General features: G+C 45.6%; 1 protein-coding gene across 2 annotated transcripts in view; it reads right to left on the bottom strand.

Annotated features, from left to right (window-relative positions):
* Positions 1-388: 388 nt before the first annotated feature.
* The window catches only part of LOC119437010 (cadherin-23), a 157,307-nt gene continuing 136,642 nt past the window's right edge, over positions 389-21,053 (bottom strand). The window contains exons 26-36 of one of the 2 annotated variants that reach the window (XM_037704070.2): positions 20,222-20,514; positions 19,062-19,295; positions 18,474-18,562; positions 18,308-18,394; positions 18,162-18,230; positions 17,999-18,065; positions 17,395-17,522; positions 9,917-9,957; positions 6,682-6,745; positions 3,478-3,540; positions 389-2,372 (exon numbers count right to left, since the gene is read on the bottom strand). In XM_037704070.2, coding sequence (XP_037559998.1) covers positions 2,045-2,372; positions 3,478-3,540; positions 6,682-6,745; positions 9,917-9,957; positions 17,395-17,522; positions 17,999-18,065; positions 18,162-18,230; positions 18,308-18,394; positions 18,474-18,562; positions 19,062-19,295; positions 20,222-20,514 — 1,463 coding nt within the window. In that variant the 3' untranslated portion in view covers positions 389-2,044. The remainder of the gene's footprint in view (positions 2,373-3,477; positions 3,541-6,681; positions 6,746-9,916; positions 9,958-17,394; positions 17,523-17,998; positions 18,066-18,161; positions 18,231-18,307; positions 18,395-18,473; positions 18,563-19,061; positions 19,296-20,221; positions 20,515-21,053) is intronic. The other variant, XM_037704071.2, reaches the window with a different exon arrangement.

The raw sequence follows: 21,053 nt of genomic DNA on the forward strand, positions 1-21,053 counted from the left end.
GACTCAGGCGATCGTTTGGCCAAAAGGGAAGGTTAAAGGTGGCCATCGAACATAAATTAGAAGTAATGAACTTTAGCCGCCAGTCCGTGCTTTTGGTGCGAGGAATCATTTTTAACACATGTGAAAAGATTGAGAATGTTGAATGTAGTCGTTGCTGAACTGAAAAAAAAATTAAAACATGCCGGTTTCCACTTAGTATTAGATAATGTTGAAATATTTGTACTAACCATCTCACTGATCCGAGATTTCGAATTCTTTTGTCGTTATCTACCAAACCAATTCTTATATACACGTTTTCAAGTTTACTTCTTTGTAAGAGGGCATGTGTTGCGCGTCTATGACGCAAATATGAAAACTGAATACAGCAATGCCAACAAGACACACCGTAAGACATATAATATATATATCTATATATTTGCTTAAACACACATGAGGATGAGACGTACAGAACAAGTTGCGCGTGATGACATCTTGTTCAATGTGGGATGAAACTGTTATGGATACATCAAACGTTGACCTCTCGCGCTTGTCCTTGAAGATGTCTTGAACAGCAGGGACTATTTGGTGCTGGGGTTTTCAAGGACTCAACCCTTCGTGCGGAGTTTGCTGAAGGCTCTTCGAAGCGGATCACATGTGGCACATTTGGTGAAAAACATATATAAAAAATACACATAAATTCCGGGATCTGTCCAGCACATGGTCATCATCACTGAATTGAGCGTCCTCATTTGTCCCTAAACATGTTACAGAAATATACATTTCAAAGAGGCGCGTTCAGGGGCTGCTACGATTGTACAGACCTTTGGTTTTGTGCTTTCCTAGCGTGACGCTGGTGCGGAAGGCATACTTACTTGCTTAGCGAAGTCATTTAGAGGCCAGTGCACCCAGAGTCCTAACTACTCGCCAAGGAATAATTACTCCTAAGAGTCGGAACTAACGAACAATTTTTTTTTAAATCATGAGGATTGCATTGAGTTCCATACAGTGGCAGCGATAGAAAAGACGGCTCGCAGATAAATTTTTAGTCGGCCAATGTAGGCTAGCCTGCTCTTGGGAGACTGAAAGAGGCTAACGAAATGCTTTGAAATTGCAGGGAAGCCGAACTTGCTTTTAGCGTTTTACAAGCTGCAAAATTTTGAAACAAAAAAAAGAAAAAAAAAGGCCGACAGAAGAACCCTCATACACCAGCCTCTAAACGAAAGCGACTGCCAGATTAGCACATTTTGGGCATTGGCCGGTCAAAGAATTCTGATACGGCCAAGTCGAAGTAGTCCTCAGGTTGCGGGCACCGCTTGCATCCAGTCTACTTATTATATTTAGGCACAGCTGAAATCAGGATAAGTGGAAAGTGCTACGTTTAACACACCGATTCACACATCGTCACTCTGGGCACAGCAATTCGCACTTGCACCATCCATCACTGACATCAGTAGTCTTTGGCCTGAGGCCCCATCGGCGCACAGTCCTTTCGGTACTGTCCACTGAACCCCGAAACCTTGGAACGACACGTGGAGAATGGCGTCCGAGGTTAAAGGCTGGTCTCGTACCATACTTGTTGTCAGTCAATACATGGGCCGTGGTCTACGTTGCGCACGCCTTGTGACGACAGCCTGCGTGGTGCAACCAAATGAAGACTTGGCAGCTGCTGTGACGCCCTTCTGTTACAGTGCTGTGGCCGTAATTAGAAATTAGAAATCTTTTTTTTTTTTTTCGCTGTTGCAAGCACATGTTTATGCCTTCACTTCCAAAAGCAGGAAAGTAGGAAAGCATTGCAGCTTTCAACTTGAAGGTGACACACCCACGGGGGAACCCAGCATCAGAGTTTCCTTTCTCGCCGCTCAACCAAGAAAGCTCAAACTTGGATTGGAAGATCGCTGCGCGTGGAGCTGCCATTCCGAAGTTCGTTGGAGCCTGTTCCGTCAAGGGTTGCTTGGGTTCCTCCCGCCTGCTGTTTGAGCTGTCGTTTCCGGAAGAAGTGCTTCCCTTTCCTGAAACCGCCACCAGAGCTCCTCCGTTCTTGGTGTGTCCAGAGAAGCGTACCCGCTCACAGCTCAGAGACCTCGAGCTTCCCGGCCCTGTTTGGCGTCCCCATTTTGGTGAGGAAGACGCTGGCGTAAGGGCAGCCGCCGTTCTTGTTGTTCCTGTTGAGGTTGTTGCGCTCCGCCACTTCAGGGCACAGCAAGTCGGTCGAGCCGCCCACGGGTATGCTGATATTCTGCACCGTGCCGTTGGACAGAACGTACACCTCGGAACACAGCTGCGCAGAGTCGAACTCGCGGTCCTGCGTTTGCCGGTGCGTGTCCGTCGAAGAGGACGTGCTTCCCGACGGCTCGGCCACCGCGTTTTCATCCAATGAGTTGCGGTCCGCCGCTCTGCAAGTGGCAAATAGAGACGGCGCGCGACTGGTTCGTACAGTTATCGTTGCGATTCGCGCGTTTTTTGAGGCAATAGGAGGGGAAGGAAGGATGGCTGAAGTTCTATGGAGATGATTTATAAAGGTGGGTTATGCTAGGTTATGCCATCAACAGCTGGCATGAAGGTACGTGCAAGAGGCCGTTTGGCCACACAGCAGCTGAAGAAAGCAGACATGCACGTGCTTGTGCGCCAGTTTAGTGCAGTTGCGAACTGCGTGCCATAACCTCAAAATTTCTTCAGTCTGATCAGCGCACTCGTGATCTTGCTAGTGAAACAGGATGGGAAGGACGGACGCCACTGCATTATTTCAAATATCGGTACAGCGCTCTGCCTATACTACGAAAGCTCTTTTTTTTTTTTTTCTAGCTGAGATCGTCGTTCACACTTCTGTATTTTCTCTGAAATATTTTTATTTTCACCTTGGTCCCTTGTAGTTCTTTCGTTTACTTTGGCCGCCACGCGCATGGTTCTAAATCTTGCAAAAATTGCTACTTTCCCTGACTAAGCCTGCCCTTGCCAGGCATCGGCTGTTACACGATTTCCTGCAGCACGATATACTTGAGCAAGATCTGCTCATGGCACCGTTACTATGTATAAGGGGGCTCCTTTTCCTCTCTACCGATTTACATTAGGTCCAGTTCGAACGCTCGAACTTCGGTGCATTGTTTATGACGCTGTGAAACATTATTAATGAGCGGAGACAGTTCTAGTCAATGAGCAGGCCAGCAGGCAACATTCGTGCCAAGACTGAGCCGACGTCTACTATAATGACCCTTAAAAGACTGACATTGTGCAATGTTACCGATTGATGCATCTTATACGTTACCAAAAATTAGGCACAAAAATGAACTTAGGTTGCAGCTTCCTAATACCATAAGACAAATTACGCGTCCCTTCGGCAGTATATTGATTCAATTTGGTGCACGTAAAAGAAAAGGAAAGCGGTTAAGGACAGGCGTAGATCAAACGAAAGGGCTAAGAGAAATCGAATGGGTGAAAGAGTACAAGGCATGTGTAAAGAGGTGCATCATGCTGGTGCCTGCTATCCTACGATATACTAACCTTGTCTCTTCGTCTTCTTTATACCATTCGTTGTCGTACGAGTGCATCCAAATCGGGTTCGACCTATGAAAAAAGGGGCGTAGGTTTTTTTGTGTTCGCTTTCTCGTTTTATGTAATCACGGCACCAGTAACATTGGCCAAATGCGTTCAAACAATTATGCTTTTCAGTTGCTACTCCAAAGAACAACGCTCCTGCGGGGCTCGAAACGAACATATGTTATGCGTTGGTGATGCGTCTAAGCATTAGCCCTTCCGTCATCGATCGTGCCTTATTCTTTAATGAGTCTTGTTGGGAAATGCATTACAATTTAGAGGCCTCGACGTGACCCTCACGTTCAAAATATTATTCGATGAACCATTATCTTTATGACTTGAGTACACGAAAAATTAATGAGCAAGACTTACACTAAAGGGGCGTTGTCTCTGCATTCGTCTAGTGCGATAATGTTTCGTGCACATGGAAATTATCCTTATTCAGCAGTATGCAGCCAAATGGTCAACGTGATCGACCGACAATCGTTCACGCCTGTATAAGAAACGACGTTCGATTGATTATTAAGTGTCGGAACGATTTATTTCTACTTGATTTAGTTCCACACGAAATACAATTTTGTGTCTCATTTTGAGAAGCAGCAAATTCAGTTGGCATGAAAAATATTTAGTGACTGATTGTAAATAACGCTACGCACACAATTTGAATGCATTGAAATAATCCCGCCCACTTGAGGCAGCTGATCTTTTTGAATTAACGTGGCAGACATTATTTGCTATCAAGTAAAACAAAGTTATAATTATGAGCTTGGAAACCGCTTTGTTATATTGTAATCAATCGGAGAAATACGTTGATCGTAGAATGCACCGGCCTTCTCTGAGTGGTTGTTCCAATGAAGGCCTGCAGCCTCCTAAACTTCAGCCAACCAAAAAGCCATTTGAAGGTATAAGGTTGAAAGTAAGAAGCAATCCTTTCGCCGACACTTTTTTCTAGAGCAATAATTCTAGCACTTCTTCGACAATACAACAGCAGCAGTTGGACAAAACCAAGGCCCGCATTCGCAACGCTGTTCTGACACAAAGAAAGATTGCAATAAGTAGCGCAAGCGAAATACAATTTTTGTGAACATAAAGCTTCGTGAATGCGTGTCCTGTTCCGCCTGTGCGAACACAATAAATAGCACCGATAAGTAAATGAGCAAGTATACTGAAGAGCAATGTCAAAAAAAACTGGCAATTTAGTTTTGATTCCTCATTACTGCCCTTAAAGGCAGTAGCACAAGCAAGCACGCCTGCCATCAACAATAAAACGAAATGAGCACAAGCGGTTTGCAACCTGCTTGGCGAAATCACGAAGCGCGGCTTTGCTATTCTGGAATACAAAGATATCGATCGTTTGTGGTTGCTTCGATTTAAAGCAAGAGAGAGGGCAACGAAATGCACCCGCTCCACCGATTGAATGCCCTGGGTCGTAATGAATCAGAAAGAAGAATCCGTCTGACGACCTCAAAGCCACGTGTGCAACGTAGGGGAACTGTTTCCTATCACTGATTTGAGAGCTGTCGCAAGTAATCATCGAAGTACTGCCTGTACCCGGCAACAATTCAATTACTCTCTCAAGCTTGACCTCTCACTCTTGGAAGCAGGTCACTCGTAAAAGAGAGGAGACTGTTAAGCAGCCCACACAAGCACGCAATCTTTTCTACCATTGAAACATGTGAATGGCCCGACAGCCTCGGCTGTTGTCGTCTTTATCGACCGCGGCACTATATCCGCTGTCGTTTCGCCGCTGCGGTAGGCGGTCACTTCTGCTAATCTCTTTGTCTTCGTTAAACTACGAGCCGGTCGTGTTTTTGTTTTTGTTTTTTCAATCTCTTGTCCGTCTCGCCAAACTCACGTAAAGTCAACAAATGCTTGTAGAGAAAATAAGAGTGGTCGTCTAGAGGACCGGAGGTCACGCCCGTAGGGCTCAGCGTGAACCTGACGTGCCCTGTTCATATTATTCACAACGCAATTCTATCTTTACTTTTCAGAAGCAACATATCAAGCAGCGAAAATAAAAATGAAAAATAAATAGCTCCTAGAGAGATGCTCGCGAAAACGTTTGCCACCCTGGACACCTTCCTTATTTTTAATTTAACTTACGAAATGGTGCACGAAACGCATTGTGCTGCAGGATCAAAGGTGCCGTGCCTGTTTTACTGCATCACACGGTCGCACCGCAGCGTGTGTTGAATGTTGAGGAGGATACGAAATCAATTGCGCATGTTTTGAGTCGAAAATAAGAATTCTGACCAAGCTTTCCAAGTGCTGGTCTTTTGTACTTAAATATTTTCCGTCTTCGAAACCAACGGCGGATTGCGAGAATTTTTTGAATACTTGAAACTTACTCGCATCTCGAGTAAGTGACGCAGCCAAGATTTTTTTTTTTTTTTATGATGGCCAATTTACGCGTATGTGGTGGAGACAAGCTGCGCGCTGACAACAGACAGTGCAGGCAGTGTACAACCGGCTGCGCTGAACAGCTTTAAAGACTGATGTCAATGTTTGATAGTAATTTTCGTAATTTGTAACGAAAGTTGCGTTCCCGCCTAAAATTTCTGCTAAGTTAGAATTTACGTGAATAAAATTTAAAGGCTGTACAAACTGAGTGCACTAAAGTGTCGTTTGAGTGTGCACTGGTTTAAGATCAGGCACTCAAGTGATCACGGACAGAATACTAATACTAATCCTTCGACGCGCTGAGCATTAAAAATATATGTAAGAAAGTGGGAGTTGGGACGAAACTACTCTGAATTTTGTTTAGGCAGCCGACTATGGTGCTCTGTGCTGCTCTAGTAGACATTCCGTACCTCTTGTGGTGTTGACCCGGACTGCGCTCATCAAGCTGCCACGACCTGTCCAAATTCGCGCTTCAAACAAGGCTCCCACGCACTACTATCGGTGGAATTATGGTCCGCACCACAGAACACTGCTGGACTTAATTAATTGAAGAAAACGCTATGCCGCAGGGCAAACTATCGAACGAACAAAGGAACAGACAGTTCACAGCTGCGTGTGCCCTCGCTAAAGCGCTAAGCCGAGTTCCTAGCAAGCAGTTGATGCCCACAGGAGACAAAGCTGAAGTGAAATGACGAACGGACATGGCGACCATGTCCGCGAATTCGCTTTGCAGGAAGGCAAGCAGCCTCGAGGCACGCAGTCATCGCTTACCCTTCGACTGAGTGCTGGTTTGTGTTTGGCACATCCATGCGGTTTAACGCCGAGTCCCGAGAACCTAGAGGCAAGGAAGACAAGAGCGTGAACACAAATACCCCACGTGAAGAAGATATCCGCTTATATAGAGCGCTCTGCAACAAGCACCGCCCACTGTCTCTAGAGCACCTACGTTTCTTCGTTTTTTTTTTTTTTATCTCTAGAAAGAAACTTGGCGAGATACCTGCAGCGATTTCGTAATGTGCGTACGTAAACAGTAAGGGGCTCGTTCCGTTGCAGTAGAAAACCGGCATTTTTTGGCGATAAGGCTGGTTTCTTCGCCTCAGGTGCTACTACATTCAACAGCTAGCTGCGAGTATAAAGCATAGATTCTATGGGCTATGGGATTCTATCACATGCGCCACTCTTCCGACCCAGGAATACCACTGATAGGTATTAAAACGCAATGTACCGCTACACGTGAACACGGAATATCGTTACACTGAATTCCGGTGGCGCATGCGTGGTATCTGGAGTGAAAATTAACCCTTGAAAGCTGTTGGTGGAACCACCGACAAAGGTTTATCTATAAATTTATGTTCACAGCATGTACAATCAGAAAGCACAAATGAGTTTTATGTTGCACTATTTAAAGGTCCCCCTTGACCTTGATCCCATATTACCTATAAATGCGGAATGCCCTTCATTTCCCACCGATAAAACATGTAAACCCAATCTCAAACATTCAGAAATTATTCGGAATGAAGGCCGTGTTAGACTGTTCAAAGTAATGTTAGTGAAGCTAAAAGTTCTACGAATAGCAATGCTGCCTTTTCGAAGGTCACGGTCACCTTGTCTAAAGCTTCAAAACATACGATCGAGTCATGCTTCGAAAGGCTGATGACCATTTTTTATTTGTATTGTGATCTTTTATTTTTTTATTATCATTGTTGCTTTTTTGTTTGGGGGGGGGGGGGGAGGGACTCCTTTTGTATTTCGGCTTACCGCACATAATATTACAATGTCCCCGTGTTCTTCGTAATTAGTCAAGCAACTTTTGTAAAGTTCATTTGTAACTGTATCGTGATGATGATAAACTGTATTTATTCTTTTATTCTTTTTTTTTTTGGGGGGGGGGGGGGGGGGTTTCGTGCCAAAACCAGTTCTGATTATGCGGCACGCCGTAGTGGAGGGCTCCGGATTAATTTTGACCACCTGGGGTTCTTTAACGTGCACTACAACGCAAGCACACGGGCGTTCTTGCATTACGCCTCCATCGCAATGCGGCCGCCGCGGCCAATGCATTTATTGAGGGATGGCTCGAAGGCATATTATGTGGAATAGGAAGGCGAGTAGGGAGCAGTATTTAGAGCCGTCCTAGGAGTATAAGGAAATACTGTTGTTTACCCATCTCAAGCGGATGCTTGAATGTTGACGATCACTTTTGGCGAAGTCATGCCAGTCTTAAACGGACGCCTCGTTTATGCCGTTTACATAGTTTGTAGTTTTAATCTATGCATGCGCTTTCGAAACCGTTACTGAACCGTTCTTCCGAAAGACGAGCAAATCTTCATGAGAGGAAATGTACCTTCTTTTTCTTACTAGCAAGGAATTGCCATATTTAAAATGATACCGCAAATCCCGCACCAATGACTCAGTCAATAACGTCTGGAGCTTTCGGCAGCTTATTTACAATGGAACTACTGCTGCTAAGCATGAGGCCGCGGTACCAAATACAGGCCGCGGCGGCAGCATTTTGATGGGGGCGTAATGCAAAAACGCCCACGTACCGTGCATTGTGCGCACGCTTAAGAACCTCAAGTGGTCCATATTAATCAGTAGTCCCCCTACTGCGTGCCTTATAATCAGATGGTGGTTCTGGCGTGTAAAACCCCGGAATTTAAGTAAATTTAACAATGGAGCCATATATTAAATTAGAGACACACCACTGTTATCAATGGCTGCTTTTATATCTCGTTTCCTTCCAGCCCGTAGCGCATTTCGCAATTGCATTCTTTTCGTGAATTCGTCTGGCTTATTCAGTTGATGCAGTGAGTGCAGCTTACGCTCCCGTTAATGAAATTTGTGGCCGTCTAACTGGACGGCACAGGGGACCAACAAGTGACATATGGACGACGTCCTTCGATCGTTCGCTCGATCGCACTCAGGCTTACTTTAACCATCCATATCCCAGAGGGACGAAAGCAAACGAGACATATCTCTTCCTTCTCGTGTGACCAGAATTTTCCGAGCCTTATTTGATCAGTTTTTCGACGCGGAAGCATGAAAATTGTGCAGAGGCTGTGCTAGTGGAAGCTTCAGGCCGTAGTACGGTCCTAAATGAGCCCCAGATCGATCGCCGCACATGTAAGAGTCAGGCCGTCGGGGCTATAGCGTTAACGTTCGAGCTTTTATTTGTCGGTTAGGCTCCCCCTTGAGTCCGGGGCAACGCCATGTATGGCAAGCAATTTTTCGCACTCGATTGGTGCTAGAACATCAGTCGAAAGGTATTGCGGACAACAACAGTGATTCTGTTTTTCACATCGAACTTTGTAAAATTAGTTCTTACTCTGCGGCAAGTGTCCGTAGGATTCGTGCTGAGTAGGTACAAGACAAAAAGAGGCTACCGAGCAACATCTGCACTGCTTATGTCTAGTCTCGTTACTAACACCTTTCTGTTGTGCCTCTGAAATGTTGCAGTTACCAAGCGGTTATATTTTGAAACCAATGTGATATCGTTATAGCTAATCCTATTCTGACGCTAAATAGTATGACTTGAACTGTCCGGATCATGAATAAACGGCCAAGGATAAAAGTCGCAGCGACCGCCTTTCATACGTTAACTTCATTACGTGTGCGATTCGCGGCATTAGAATAGAATGATTATGCTCAAGCAGCATAATCTTTGCAGGCAACGTTTTAAAAATTATGACGTGCTTCGATAAACCACCATTTGTCCACTCAGGAATTTAGCGACGTGGTTAGGTAATTCTACACCTTCTTGCGCAAAAAACTAGCGAGATTAAAAAGCCGCTAAGCGAGATCTAAAATGTTCAAGCAACTCATGAAGTGCACACCATAAGACGGCAGCGAAAGTGTCAGTCACCATGAACGCGTTTTCGCCCTTCTTTCAGTTTTTTATTCAGGGGAACAAACTTTCTAGGTTGGCTTATGTAGCTCTGTAACCGGCGAAATTAAACCAATGGCCTCCAAATTAATAACAGAATAATTTGTCAAAAGGAGAATGGCTTACCGAAAGCAGTCGCAGTCGCTGCTTTTAGCTGGCGTTCATACCTTAAAACAAAGAAGGCAACAGAAATAGTTAGACAAAAGAGCACTTCGCGAAACGGGATACTTTAGGAGGCACACACAATAACAACAGCCGCGCTGCCGTATTCGTTCCCACAACCCATTAATACAGGAAAACTTCAGGCACTATTTGATGGAGCCCATAAACGTTCCTTTCTGCCCATTACCTTCGCAACAACCTTTCTTGAAGCTTTGTTGCTTTTGTAGCACCAGCCAACATTGAGCTTCGTCACTGTGGCTGTACGGCATGATCGGCTAACTTCGTTGTACGGGAGACATCTCAGAAACAAAGACTCTGGGGCGGAATTCACTAAGCGAACTTACGAACAAATTTTGACGTAAGCGAAAAAAAATGTATTCACAAAGCTAAAACTGTTTGTAAGATCAGCAAGCTTGCGATGCCCCCCGCTGCAAAGACGAACGTTGTGGTCGAAAAAATGCACCTATGTAAAGGTAGCACAGGTGCGAACTTCAGCACTTCCGCCAATAGTAAGCGTAAGTCGATTCACAAAACGTAAACAGCTGTCGCAGATGACGACTTAAGAAGAAATTTCTACGATAGGTGTGTAGCAGCCTTACGAACATCATTATGTCTATCTGCGCCGCTCGAGCTGACGCAGGTAAGCGATGGAACGCGCTGTTGCGGCTGATTGGCCAGAGGCCATAACTGATAGCCGAGCATGGCGCGTGCTTATATCTTTGTGGCGTCCTCTGATTTGTCATCTCAAAGTGCATTGAGGTGTTTGAGTGCATAACTGTATCGAGTGTGCGCTGTTGTGGAAGGTAGTAACATTAATGCTGTGCGGCGAACTTCTGCCTAACGTCTGATAGGCTGTATACGCGCAGTAGCATGAACTTCCATACTCGTCATGACACTCTATTGGGTGTTAGCAAACATAAGTGCAATGTCCGTCCCTGACAACCGTCCCGTCAAATTTGTCATTGATGTGTTTGGAGCCCAATTCTATCGTATTTTTTTTTCTAGTTTGAGCTTTCTATTGCTCATAGGGCTGCGGATGATTATTTTTTCCAACGCTTTGAGGCTATAATTCTCCAGGCGAGATGAAAAAATGAAAAAAAAAAAACGCCTAAACGTTTCTAGTTATCAAAACTTGTTGCAGCTGCACAATTCGCGGTCGTCTTCTGTGCTGTACCTATTATATAGCTAATAGTTTTAATTCAGCACAAAGTTGAAGCCACGTAGTGTTTTTGCCCACGGTGTTGCTCATTATGTGGCCTACGGTGTGAACCAACGTATGCGTACGACGGAAGGCAATTCTGTCTATGATATGACGCGGGACGTCAATACGATGAAATAAAAAAAAAAGAAATGACGTATAAAATGACGTACCACTATTGTGATGATGTGAAATAAAATGCATCTCACGAACGAAACGAATAATTGTCGCATGCGTCCAAACACACGCACACAAACACACACACACAAACACTTATGTTTATAACCACAAAGAGGCGTATAACTGAGACACTTCGTTTTTGGTAAAAACGAGCGCAGCATAACGCTCATAAAGACACCACAACGTTTTTGTTTTGCATACACAAAGCCAGTACAGGCAACAGCCAACGGTGAAAGCAGACGGCAAAAAAAAAAGAAAAAAAATGCCACAGCAGACGACAGCCATCGTCTTCCTGTGATTGGCCGGAGATGCTTATTCTAAACCCCAGACTAACATCAGTTCTGGGCGAAATGACGTCACTCACGTCTTTCAGTCACTTCGTGCGATGTTCTTTCTATAGTTTCCTCCTCTCACTTACTCTTACCTAAGAAACCCTTCATAGGCGTTTGTGAATCCAGCGCAAGAATTTTCGTCCAGCCGGCAACAGTCTTACGATGCTCCGCGCCTGCTGCGCAGTGGTCAGGTCAACATGACGGCGCGATAAAGCCGGTCACAGTGGCCCGGTATCGTGAAGTGAACAATGTGGAGCGTGCCTGACGCTAAGCGCGGTCACTAAAATGCGTCGTATCAGCAATATTAGCATTGACGTCGCTCGAATTATGCCGCCTTGTGCGCTCTCCCGGCGGCGCTCAGTTCGATCACTTAATTCAGTGCGTTTGTACAAAGCTACAACATTTCTATGTAATTAGCGGTGTAAGTGCATATCGTAGGGATCGTACTGAAGGACTGAACGAACTTCACATCAAGGCCGGGGTGCTTGCGGCATACGGCTGACAACTCAATAATTATTTCATTTATGTGTAACTTCCATATTTGCCTTCACACAGCACATGTATCCGCAACTTCTCAGGCTTCGACTCTGCCTCAGTGATAATTGCGGCTTCACGTGTTTTAATTAGCCGCAAGGAAAGTGGAAAAATATTTATCGAGAAAATTGTCAGGCAAGGAGACACAATATCTCCCGTTATATTAATTGAATGCTTAGAAGAAGTATTCAAGCTATTCGACTGGGGAGGATCGAGGGCGATGATCAACGGCGAATATGTCAACAACGTTCAGCTTGCCGATGACATTGTCCTGTTCAGCATGGCTGGGGACACATTGCAACAATTGATTGAGGACCTTAACCGAGAAAGTGTGAAAGTAGGTTAACAAAGGTAATGTTGAATAATCTGCCAAGCGAACAAGAATCCATGATCGGCAGTCAGGCTAGAGAGTGTGTAAAGTAGTAAGATTATATTGGTCCATTACTCATAGTGAACCCTGATCATGAAACGTAAATTTACATTAGAATGAAAATGGGTCGGAGTGCATACGGCCGGCATTACCAAATCGCGACCGGGATCTCACCGCCTGTCGTTGAAAAGAAAAGCGTACAATCATTCCATTCTTCCAGTATTATCATATGGGGCAGAAACTTTGAGGTTAACGATGAAGTGTGAGAATAAGTTAAGGACCGCTCAAACAAACGATGAAACGAAAACTGTTATGCCTGTATAACGCTAAGAGAGAGGAAGAGAGCCCTGTGGATCGGAGTGCAAACGGGGCTGTTAGTTGAAATTAAGAGGAAAAATCGGAGCTGGGCAGGCCTCTTAATTTATAGGGCAGATAATCGGTGCTCTATTAGAAGTACAGAGTGGGTGCTAGGTGAAAGGAAGCGCAGTCGGGGACGGCGGAAAATTAGGTGGGGTAATAAAATCAGGAAATTTGCAGGCATAACTTGAAATAAGCTAGCGCAGGTCAGGGGTAATTAGAGATCGCTGGCAGAGGCCTTCGCCCTGCAGTGGACATAAGAGTACCCTGATGACGTTTTAGAACATACAAAATTCGTGCGGGATTTTAACGGACTGTTGCTCTTCAGCCGCATTTCGCTTCGTACCGTGAGCCAGCGTTCGCATGTTTACAGAAGGGCGTCGGGCGCCGCTTGGAAACCACCCAAGCGGCACATACCATACCACCTTGGCATAGTACTTAATGTGCAGTGACTGCTCTGAACAAAGTGCGTCAATGTCGCAAGATCGACGAGTTGAACCGATTTGATCCGAAACCAGCTAGAATGTGGAACCGCTATGTGCTTCGAATACGGTGCTGTGCAGTACCCAGTCTGGTCATAATTTGAGAGTATTGATAGTCACGGCTTCTTTCTACATTTCTTTTTTAGGACTATGTTAATGGCTCTCCGTGCCCTCGACAGTGACAGCATGCCCGCGCGTTTCGTCGCCGGTTGGCGCTTGACAACGTCGACGACCAGCCCCTTAACGGTACGGGCTGGCGAGGGAGCTGATAATGAGCCTATGCGCGGCATTAGAACCGCACCTGCAACAGTGTGCAGCGCCATCACGTACCACACCGATGAACATACGAGTGGTGGGCCCTTCGCCTTGAGGTCATGCGAACCATATATTAAGGAACTTTTGTTTTTGATTCCTTAATTAATATCGAAATAAAGACATTTAGTAGCTTCGTAACAGCGTGGTGGTGGTTGTGGTGATGTATACAGGCGGGGTGAGTCTGGCCGACCTGGCCGCCAGTTGTTCCGACTGAGCGTCTCTTTCTGCGCCAAATATGTCGCCATTTGTCCAGCAGTCCTGTCTCTCGCCGAAATGTGAGCAGAATGCGTAACGCTTTTACCGCTATTCTTTTAACGGCGGTGCGGTGAACGGGCGAGCGCGGTTGAGCTTGTCGGCGCTGCAGCAGACGCCCGGACAAGGAAGCTGTTAAATAAGGGTGTGCAGTGATTAGCCGTAAGAATATAGCCTCGACTACATATGCATGATGTGCGATCATGCTATCAGTTGACCGCACTCCTTTCATTTCTTGTCGTTTAATCCGAGCTTTATTTCCTCCTCGCTCTCATACGACGCCGTAAGGCAAATGCGCTGCCACTTCGACTGCACCCTTATCTTAGCGTAATAACTTTTTGGCTAAGAAATTGCGTACGAACAGCGCAGTTTAGTGAATTCCGCCCCAGGGGCAGAATTCACAAAGTTTTTCTTTGGCAAGTACTCTCTGCCATTGGCCGACCGCCTTCGGTAATAATATGTCTAGCATCTGGATTGGCTGGAATTTTCTCTTACGAACAATTTTACCGTAGGAAGGTTTTCTGAATTCGGGCCCTGTATATTCTACTAGGTGTGTTTCAGGGCTCCTTTAATTAATTTGTGCATTTATTAATATACCTCCATGGTCTACGCGCGAATTCGCGACTCCAGAATTCATGCGACACCTAGCGGCGAGCGCCGGAAATCTCGCACGGAGGTCGGAGCGTCGGAGCAGACGCTCCGACCTCCGGCTCCGGCTCCGGACCTCCGTAGCCTTCGTACTGCGATAGGGTGCGCTTCTAGAACGATGGAGCCACCATCTACGAAACTCCGCACGGCCGTGAAATTATGCTGCGTTTTTCAGTATTGCGGCGCCGAAGAGCCACATGGATTGCGAATCTTATCACAGCAAAGCTGCGACAACGGCAATAGTTGTGTTCTCAGCATCTTGCTCGAGAAAGTTTTTTTTTTTTCAGGCGAGCATCGGTTTGTTGTTTACGTGAACAAAACGCGATCCTGTTGCTTGTACTACGTTTGCAGTAAAGCGCTACAGAAAACTTCAGGAAGTTTGCGTTGAGATTGTGACTGCCATCGTGATAACGTCCAGCGTATGCGTACTGCAACATGCAGTTTCATGTGATAGCCGGCGTGGTAATGCAATTTATGATCGAATGTTGCCGCGGTACTCAATCTTAACCTTGATTAAAGCTGTTATATCGGTTACATGCGGCGCACAACGTGGAACTCCCGCGTATGGTAAATCGGACATTCAAGTGCTCCCGGGTAACGCCGGTAAATCGTTCTATGTAAACACAAGATGTACTTACCAGCGTGCAAAATAGCTATGGAGTGGCAAAGCGGTACGCCTTTCTTGCGGCCCTGACACGCTACCCGTATAACTAGTGAAAATTCGTAGGCGCTCATTTCAAAATGCGTAATTACACTGAAGGAAATTGGCAGTTCAGAGGCGAGCACAGTTCTGGCCACTTAAAATGCAGGATACGTCACTTATAGAATAACATGGAAAATTAGATTCATCATGCAGTAGCTGATTTAACATTAATTTATACAGAAACATTTCTTTTATTTCATTAGTTTACACAGCAGTAAATAAGCGACATGTTCTTAGAAAGCGGGTATGAGTAATCAGTCATGGTCAGGCCACGAAGCACAAGCCATACCTGTACATATAGTGTGCAAATGTGTTTTTATTGTAGTAAGCAGATCCTTCTGTTTCTTATTTATCGTTTTGTTCTCTACGAGAGAAACAGAGCCAACTACTGCAATAACTACAGCTAAGCGAAACAGCAGTCACGTTGCATAAATCTTGAATGTAAAATAGTTAACAGGAACGCAAAAGTAGCGAGAAATGTTCGCCACAGATTCGTAGTGCATGCTCGCGATAAAGTGCAGAACTTGATTTTAGGTTCGCCTGCTCTCTGGACTGAAAAGAGCGTGCAGAGTTTGCGCCTTCGCCGAACGAAAATGTGTTAACGCAACAACAATGAAAAAGTGCGCGCCGGCTGCGCATTTATGCGCATGTACAGCGGCCAAAGCTGGTCGAGAAAGTCGGTGCGCTGCTGCGGGCCATGTTAAACGTGCCAAACTGAGCAGGTTGTAAGTTTTTGGCAATCATGGCAAAGCCAGCGTGACGTACTGTACGTATCTAACTTCGCCGGCCGCTGTCTCGCACGCTCGAAACGCCGGACTCCGCGCCTTAGAATCAAAGCAGCAGAAACGTGATTGTGCTTTTCCGGCAATCCAGCAGTGCACGAGTACTTCGGTTCCACGACCAGTGGGTTCAAGGGTACATTGGTGATTTTCATCAGAATCTCGTGCGGGTCCGCTGTCACGCCAGATGTTTGCACACACCGTGCGACCACTTCAGCCTCATTACTCACTGTGCCTCTCTCAGATCGGCTAAAATGATGTGGTCGGCGTAAGAAACTCGCTTTCCTTCCACAAAACAGTGCAAACTGGCATCACACTGCACGAAAATCATCAAACATAGCGGTTGCGGCGACGCGGGGACCTCCTTGTATCCGCCATGTTGTACAGTGTAGCCAAACGCGGCCAGTTTTCGCAGCGCCCCCTGCAGTTAATTTGAGTTGCGAATTGCCTAAGGAATATTCGGATGACAGCGTGTGTGTGTGTGTGGGGGGGGGGGGGGGGGTGAGGAGGGGGATGTGCCCTCTCCTTTACATTCAACAAGCACTTCTGACGACAATTTATGAAGGTACTACACGTAACTGTGCTTATAATGGGGAAGTAAGGTGGGGGGAAGAAACGCATAAACATTTCAACTGTGCTAACATTTCAACTGCGCTAAACATTTAAACTGTGAACAAAGGCACCACATATAAGAGTAGAACTATATTGTACTTAGCACCGTTAGGTGTTCCTCAGCACTGCCAGACCAGCAATTCTCTACTGTTGCCAGTATGCGAGCGACACGAAGCGCAAAAAAAAAAAAAAAAAAAAAAAAAATCCTGACGTTTTCCCGCTCGAGTCGGACGTTGCACGCAGCACAGCAATCGCAACATTTAGTTTCATAAATATCGCACCGCGCGCATCTCGTGTCTTTACACACTTTGTAAAAGCTCAGTCGTGTCATTATGAAAGAATGCATGTGCGCTGTCTTGCAAGGCGTGAGCTCGGAGCGCTCTAATGTCAGATTTTTATTTATTGTCAACATTTCGAATACCATTAAATAATTAATTAATTAATTAATTAATTAAAAGTGCGCATCTTCCGGGTTCCGCTGTAAGGAAGTAGTATATGCTATAGCTACGCACCTTCATAACAGACATTTGTCATCGATTCACATTTTTATCAGCAAAGTGACTGCTGCGCCGTATCAAGCTAACTCAGAGCAGATTACGCATAATTCGAGTGTACTTCAATGAGTATTTGTTGTCTTTTGTGACCCTTCTTCAATTCCGAGCATCGGGTGGCGCACTCACCGGCTCCTCTGGGCGAGGCAGAGAGATATGACGAGCGCCAGCATAACCGACAGGAACACAGAGAGGCCGATGAGCCACGTGCGCATCTGGTCCTCCTCCCGTTCGGCGTCGCTCAGGGCGTCCGCCGGCTGCAAGCGACAGAGGGCGCGCATGTGAGCAACGCTGCTGCACGACCAAGCCGCCCTCATGCAGCTGTCGCTTTCTCGCACCGAAGCATCACAGTAGAAGGCTATATTCAAGTTGTCACATGAGTGAGGTATTAAGTCAGCGAACAAAGACGAAACAGATGACCGAGATGCAGAACAATGCTGCACGTACATTGAACTTGGGAATGAGAATGCAACGAAATAACATAGCGTAAGTTTTAGCGTAAGTTTTAGCTGCAAGTTAAGCGTTTGTTTCCATCGATACTCGTCCTTATGTTGCGTCTTTTAGTTCCCAGTGTGACACTCGTAAAAATACTTCAACACCGCCCAAAGCTCAGTCACTATCGTTTAATAGCGTTTGACCTTCGGTTTTTTACTTGCTCATCGCTTGTTCAATCGCGCACTTTGATTGCCAATCGATAAGCTAAACATAATCAACAACTAGGATAGGTACTTACTTCGCTATACAGCACGTTGAACTCTTTGAAGAGCTTATCCAGGAACTCAATATTCTTGTCTATTAATCTGTAAACGAAAGCGGTAAGACAAAGGTGAGGCGCGAAGAAGTTTAAAACCAGTCCGTGTGGCTGGTATGCGAAAATCTTGGGGATCGTGACTCACGTGAGAACGTTGGACACCTCCATAATCGAATTGTCGTCCCGATTTACGAAATGCAAGTAGAGGTCACTCCTGCAATATGTGGGAGCAAATTAACCTCTATTACGACGGCACCTCTCTAGCACGAAGGCGCGAACTAGGGCACTTACTTTTTTCGGTCTACAGAGCCGTCTTCATTTTCATGAACCTTGTAGTCGTCAATATTTACAATGGCCCCAGTAATGTTGGCAAGTACCCTGTTCGAAGAAACGAATAAAAGCATCGTTTAGACGAGAGTTAGCTTTAGTTTACAGAAAAGGTTAGAAAGAACCTTACTCTCGAAACTCTTCCATTTTCTCACGGAACTCTTCTGGCGTCAGTCGAAGAACGAAACGCACCCGCTGGTCTTCACGTAGGAGGTAGATCTGTGGAAAAAAAAACAGTAATAAGTAAGATTTCAGCTACAGCAGGATAAAGTATCGATTTCCCACAGTCAAAAATGCTCTAGTTCACAAATGTTCGAGGTAGACGAACACCTGTTTAAAAAATGTCTTATGTAAAGCCGCTCCTTGAATGAAATCAGCAGCCCGATAGAATTTCATTTGTCCGTGCGTAACTTGTACTCTGAACATAATCCAAACGACAACAGAAAAAAAAATAAACTGAAAGGTAACTTTTAATAAGGCAGAACAGAAATATGCGGTTACAGGAGGGCATTATACGTACAATATTGTCTCTGCCTGAAATGCTTTTTTTTTTTTGTCCATTTATTTAGCTTGTCGGTCAGCCTGGGGAACCTCCATAACGCCAGAATGGCTAATAGCGAATAAAATGTGTTAGTAGGATGTACAATCAATCCGATCATGAGTGATAAGTATACTGAATGGAGCAAGCATAAGGCTAAGAAAAGTTAAAGCCACTCACAAACACGCTGGCAGTGTCATAGAAGCCCTCAGTGTCGTTAGCGATGACTTCAAAGTCGAAGTATCCCTTCATGCCCTTTTGCGGGTAAAAGTTCAGGCTCAAGTCTCCAGTGCGGTGGTTGATGAGGAACGGCGGCCCCGTCAAGGATTCGAGCCCCTCGGAAAGTGTCCGCCGGATTTCCCCGCCGATGTAGTAGCTCACCAGACTGTTGATGCCTTCGTCACGATCAATGGCCTGCAGGATACGCGAGAGCTGTTGATGAAACTCGCGTCGTACAGCACACTCATACAGTTTTATTTGCAGTAGATCTTCGCATATTAAATTCCATAGTCCGTCTGTTGCCAGATGCCGTGTAAAGTCATTGATAATAAGATATGAACATTGCGGTGTCATTATCGCCCCCATTGTCTGAGAATTAGCCTAGGACTCTTCCACCATTAAGCTCTGACTTGTTCATTTGTAATTGTTTGCTGTTGGTAGAGACGTTCGCATTTAATTTCTTAAAAACTCGGAGAAGGAGTGGCACATCGAAATCTTCAGCTTAATTTGCGCGCCATAGAAGGAGAAGGTAGCGGCAGTTTGCTAATCCGTCATCCACTGACGCGCATGGTGGTTTTCTTGCATTCTAAAAGTGAACTCCTTTATACCTGTTCTACCATACCGACGTGGGGCCATTCTGCTATAATTCTGTATGTATTGCAGAGTAGCATCGGGCTTCCATCGTCCTTAATACGCGCAGCAGTCAATTATGAATTGAGGTTTCAGTTGTTGTAGGACAATGTCAAACAGATACTTACTTTCACCGTATTAAAGGCATTGATATATATCCTAAGAACGATGTACTAGTTTCATGCCAAACATCCTTGTTAAACGATGAGCGAAGCAACAACTGACTTCACAACAAGTCTTTGAGATACAAGAGTTACAGCAGTACCGTTAGAAGCCCCCCCCCCCCCCCCCCAAAAAAAAAAAAAAAAAAGATACCTTGTTACAAATTACTTATAGACAGCGAGTAGCGCTGGGTGTGCATAACGTATATACCTGCATACCTCACTCGCGTGGAAACGCACGTTCGCGCAAGCAACTCAGTCGATGCGAACATCTGTGTGCAAGAGCTAGTTATGATGACCATGCACACCCTAGAAAGTGATACCACGCACCTTGACGGTCATGAAGACGACACCAAAGTCTGCCTCCATGGTGACTCCGCCGGTGAACATACGGCTCACGAACCTCGGCGGGTTGTCATTGACGTCTAGCACGGTGATCTCGACCTGAAGGAGCGTGTTGTCTTTGGGGTCGAAGCGGCTCACTGGTCGTGGCTCGTGGAAGCAGTCGTCCGAAGCGCGCACCACCAGCGTGTAGTTGGCCTGTTCCTCTCTGTCGAGCGGCTCTGTGGCGGACAGCTGGTGCGTGAAGATGTCCAGCACAAAGCGGCCTTTCTCATTTCCCCCTGCGCAGGTGCAGCAACGACTCCTCTTAGCTCAGTATTTAGCCATACGCACTCTTCGCTGTATTTGAAAACATACACTGGCAGAGCAAATGGTTCCGCAGATTGGTTGGGAATGTGTGAGTATTAATTCCTCTTGTGTAACAGAGAACAGGACAAAGGCGTCATTCAGCTCATTACTGTGCTTATATTATGTTTGTTACCTGAATTAAGAAACACAAGTGGTGTAATGGCTGCACTTGCGATCTTGAAGAAAAAGAAATACATGTTTTGGTGGCGGAAGAGAAAACAGAGAATAAATGGACTTTTTCCAGATTTTTCAAAGCCGGCGGCACGGTGGTTGGCTGTGAATGGCTCACGGTGCAATTATCTCCTGAAGTGATCTCACGTGGATGGAGTCGTATGTCGGGAGCGGCCTATCATCTATTATCCATGTACTATGAGTCAAATGACCCGGCTAAGCCTGCAGTTCACAGGCTTGGCCGGGACAACTGACTTTTCTTTGTCTAGGGCTCCGCCTCAGCCTTCACCAAGAGCCTTTG

Source organism: Dermacentor silvarum, chromosome 1, assembly GCF_013339745.2.
Source record: "Dermacentor silvarum isolate Dsil-2018 chromosome 1, BIME_Dsil_1.4, whole genome shotgun sequence".
Classification (NCBI taxonomy): Eukaryota; Metazoa; Arthropoda; class Arachnida; order Ixodida; family Ixodidae; genus Dermacentor; species Dermacentor silvarum.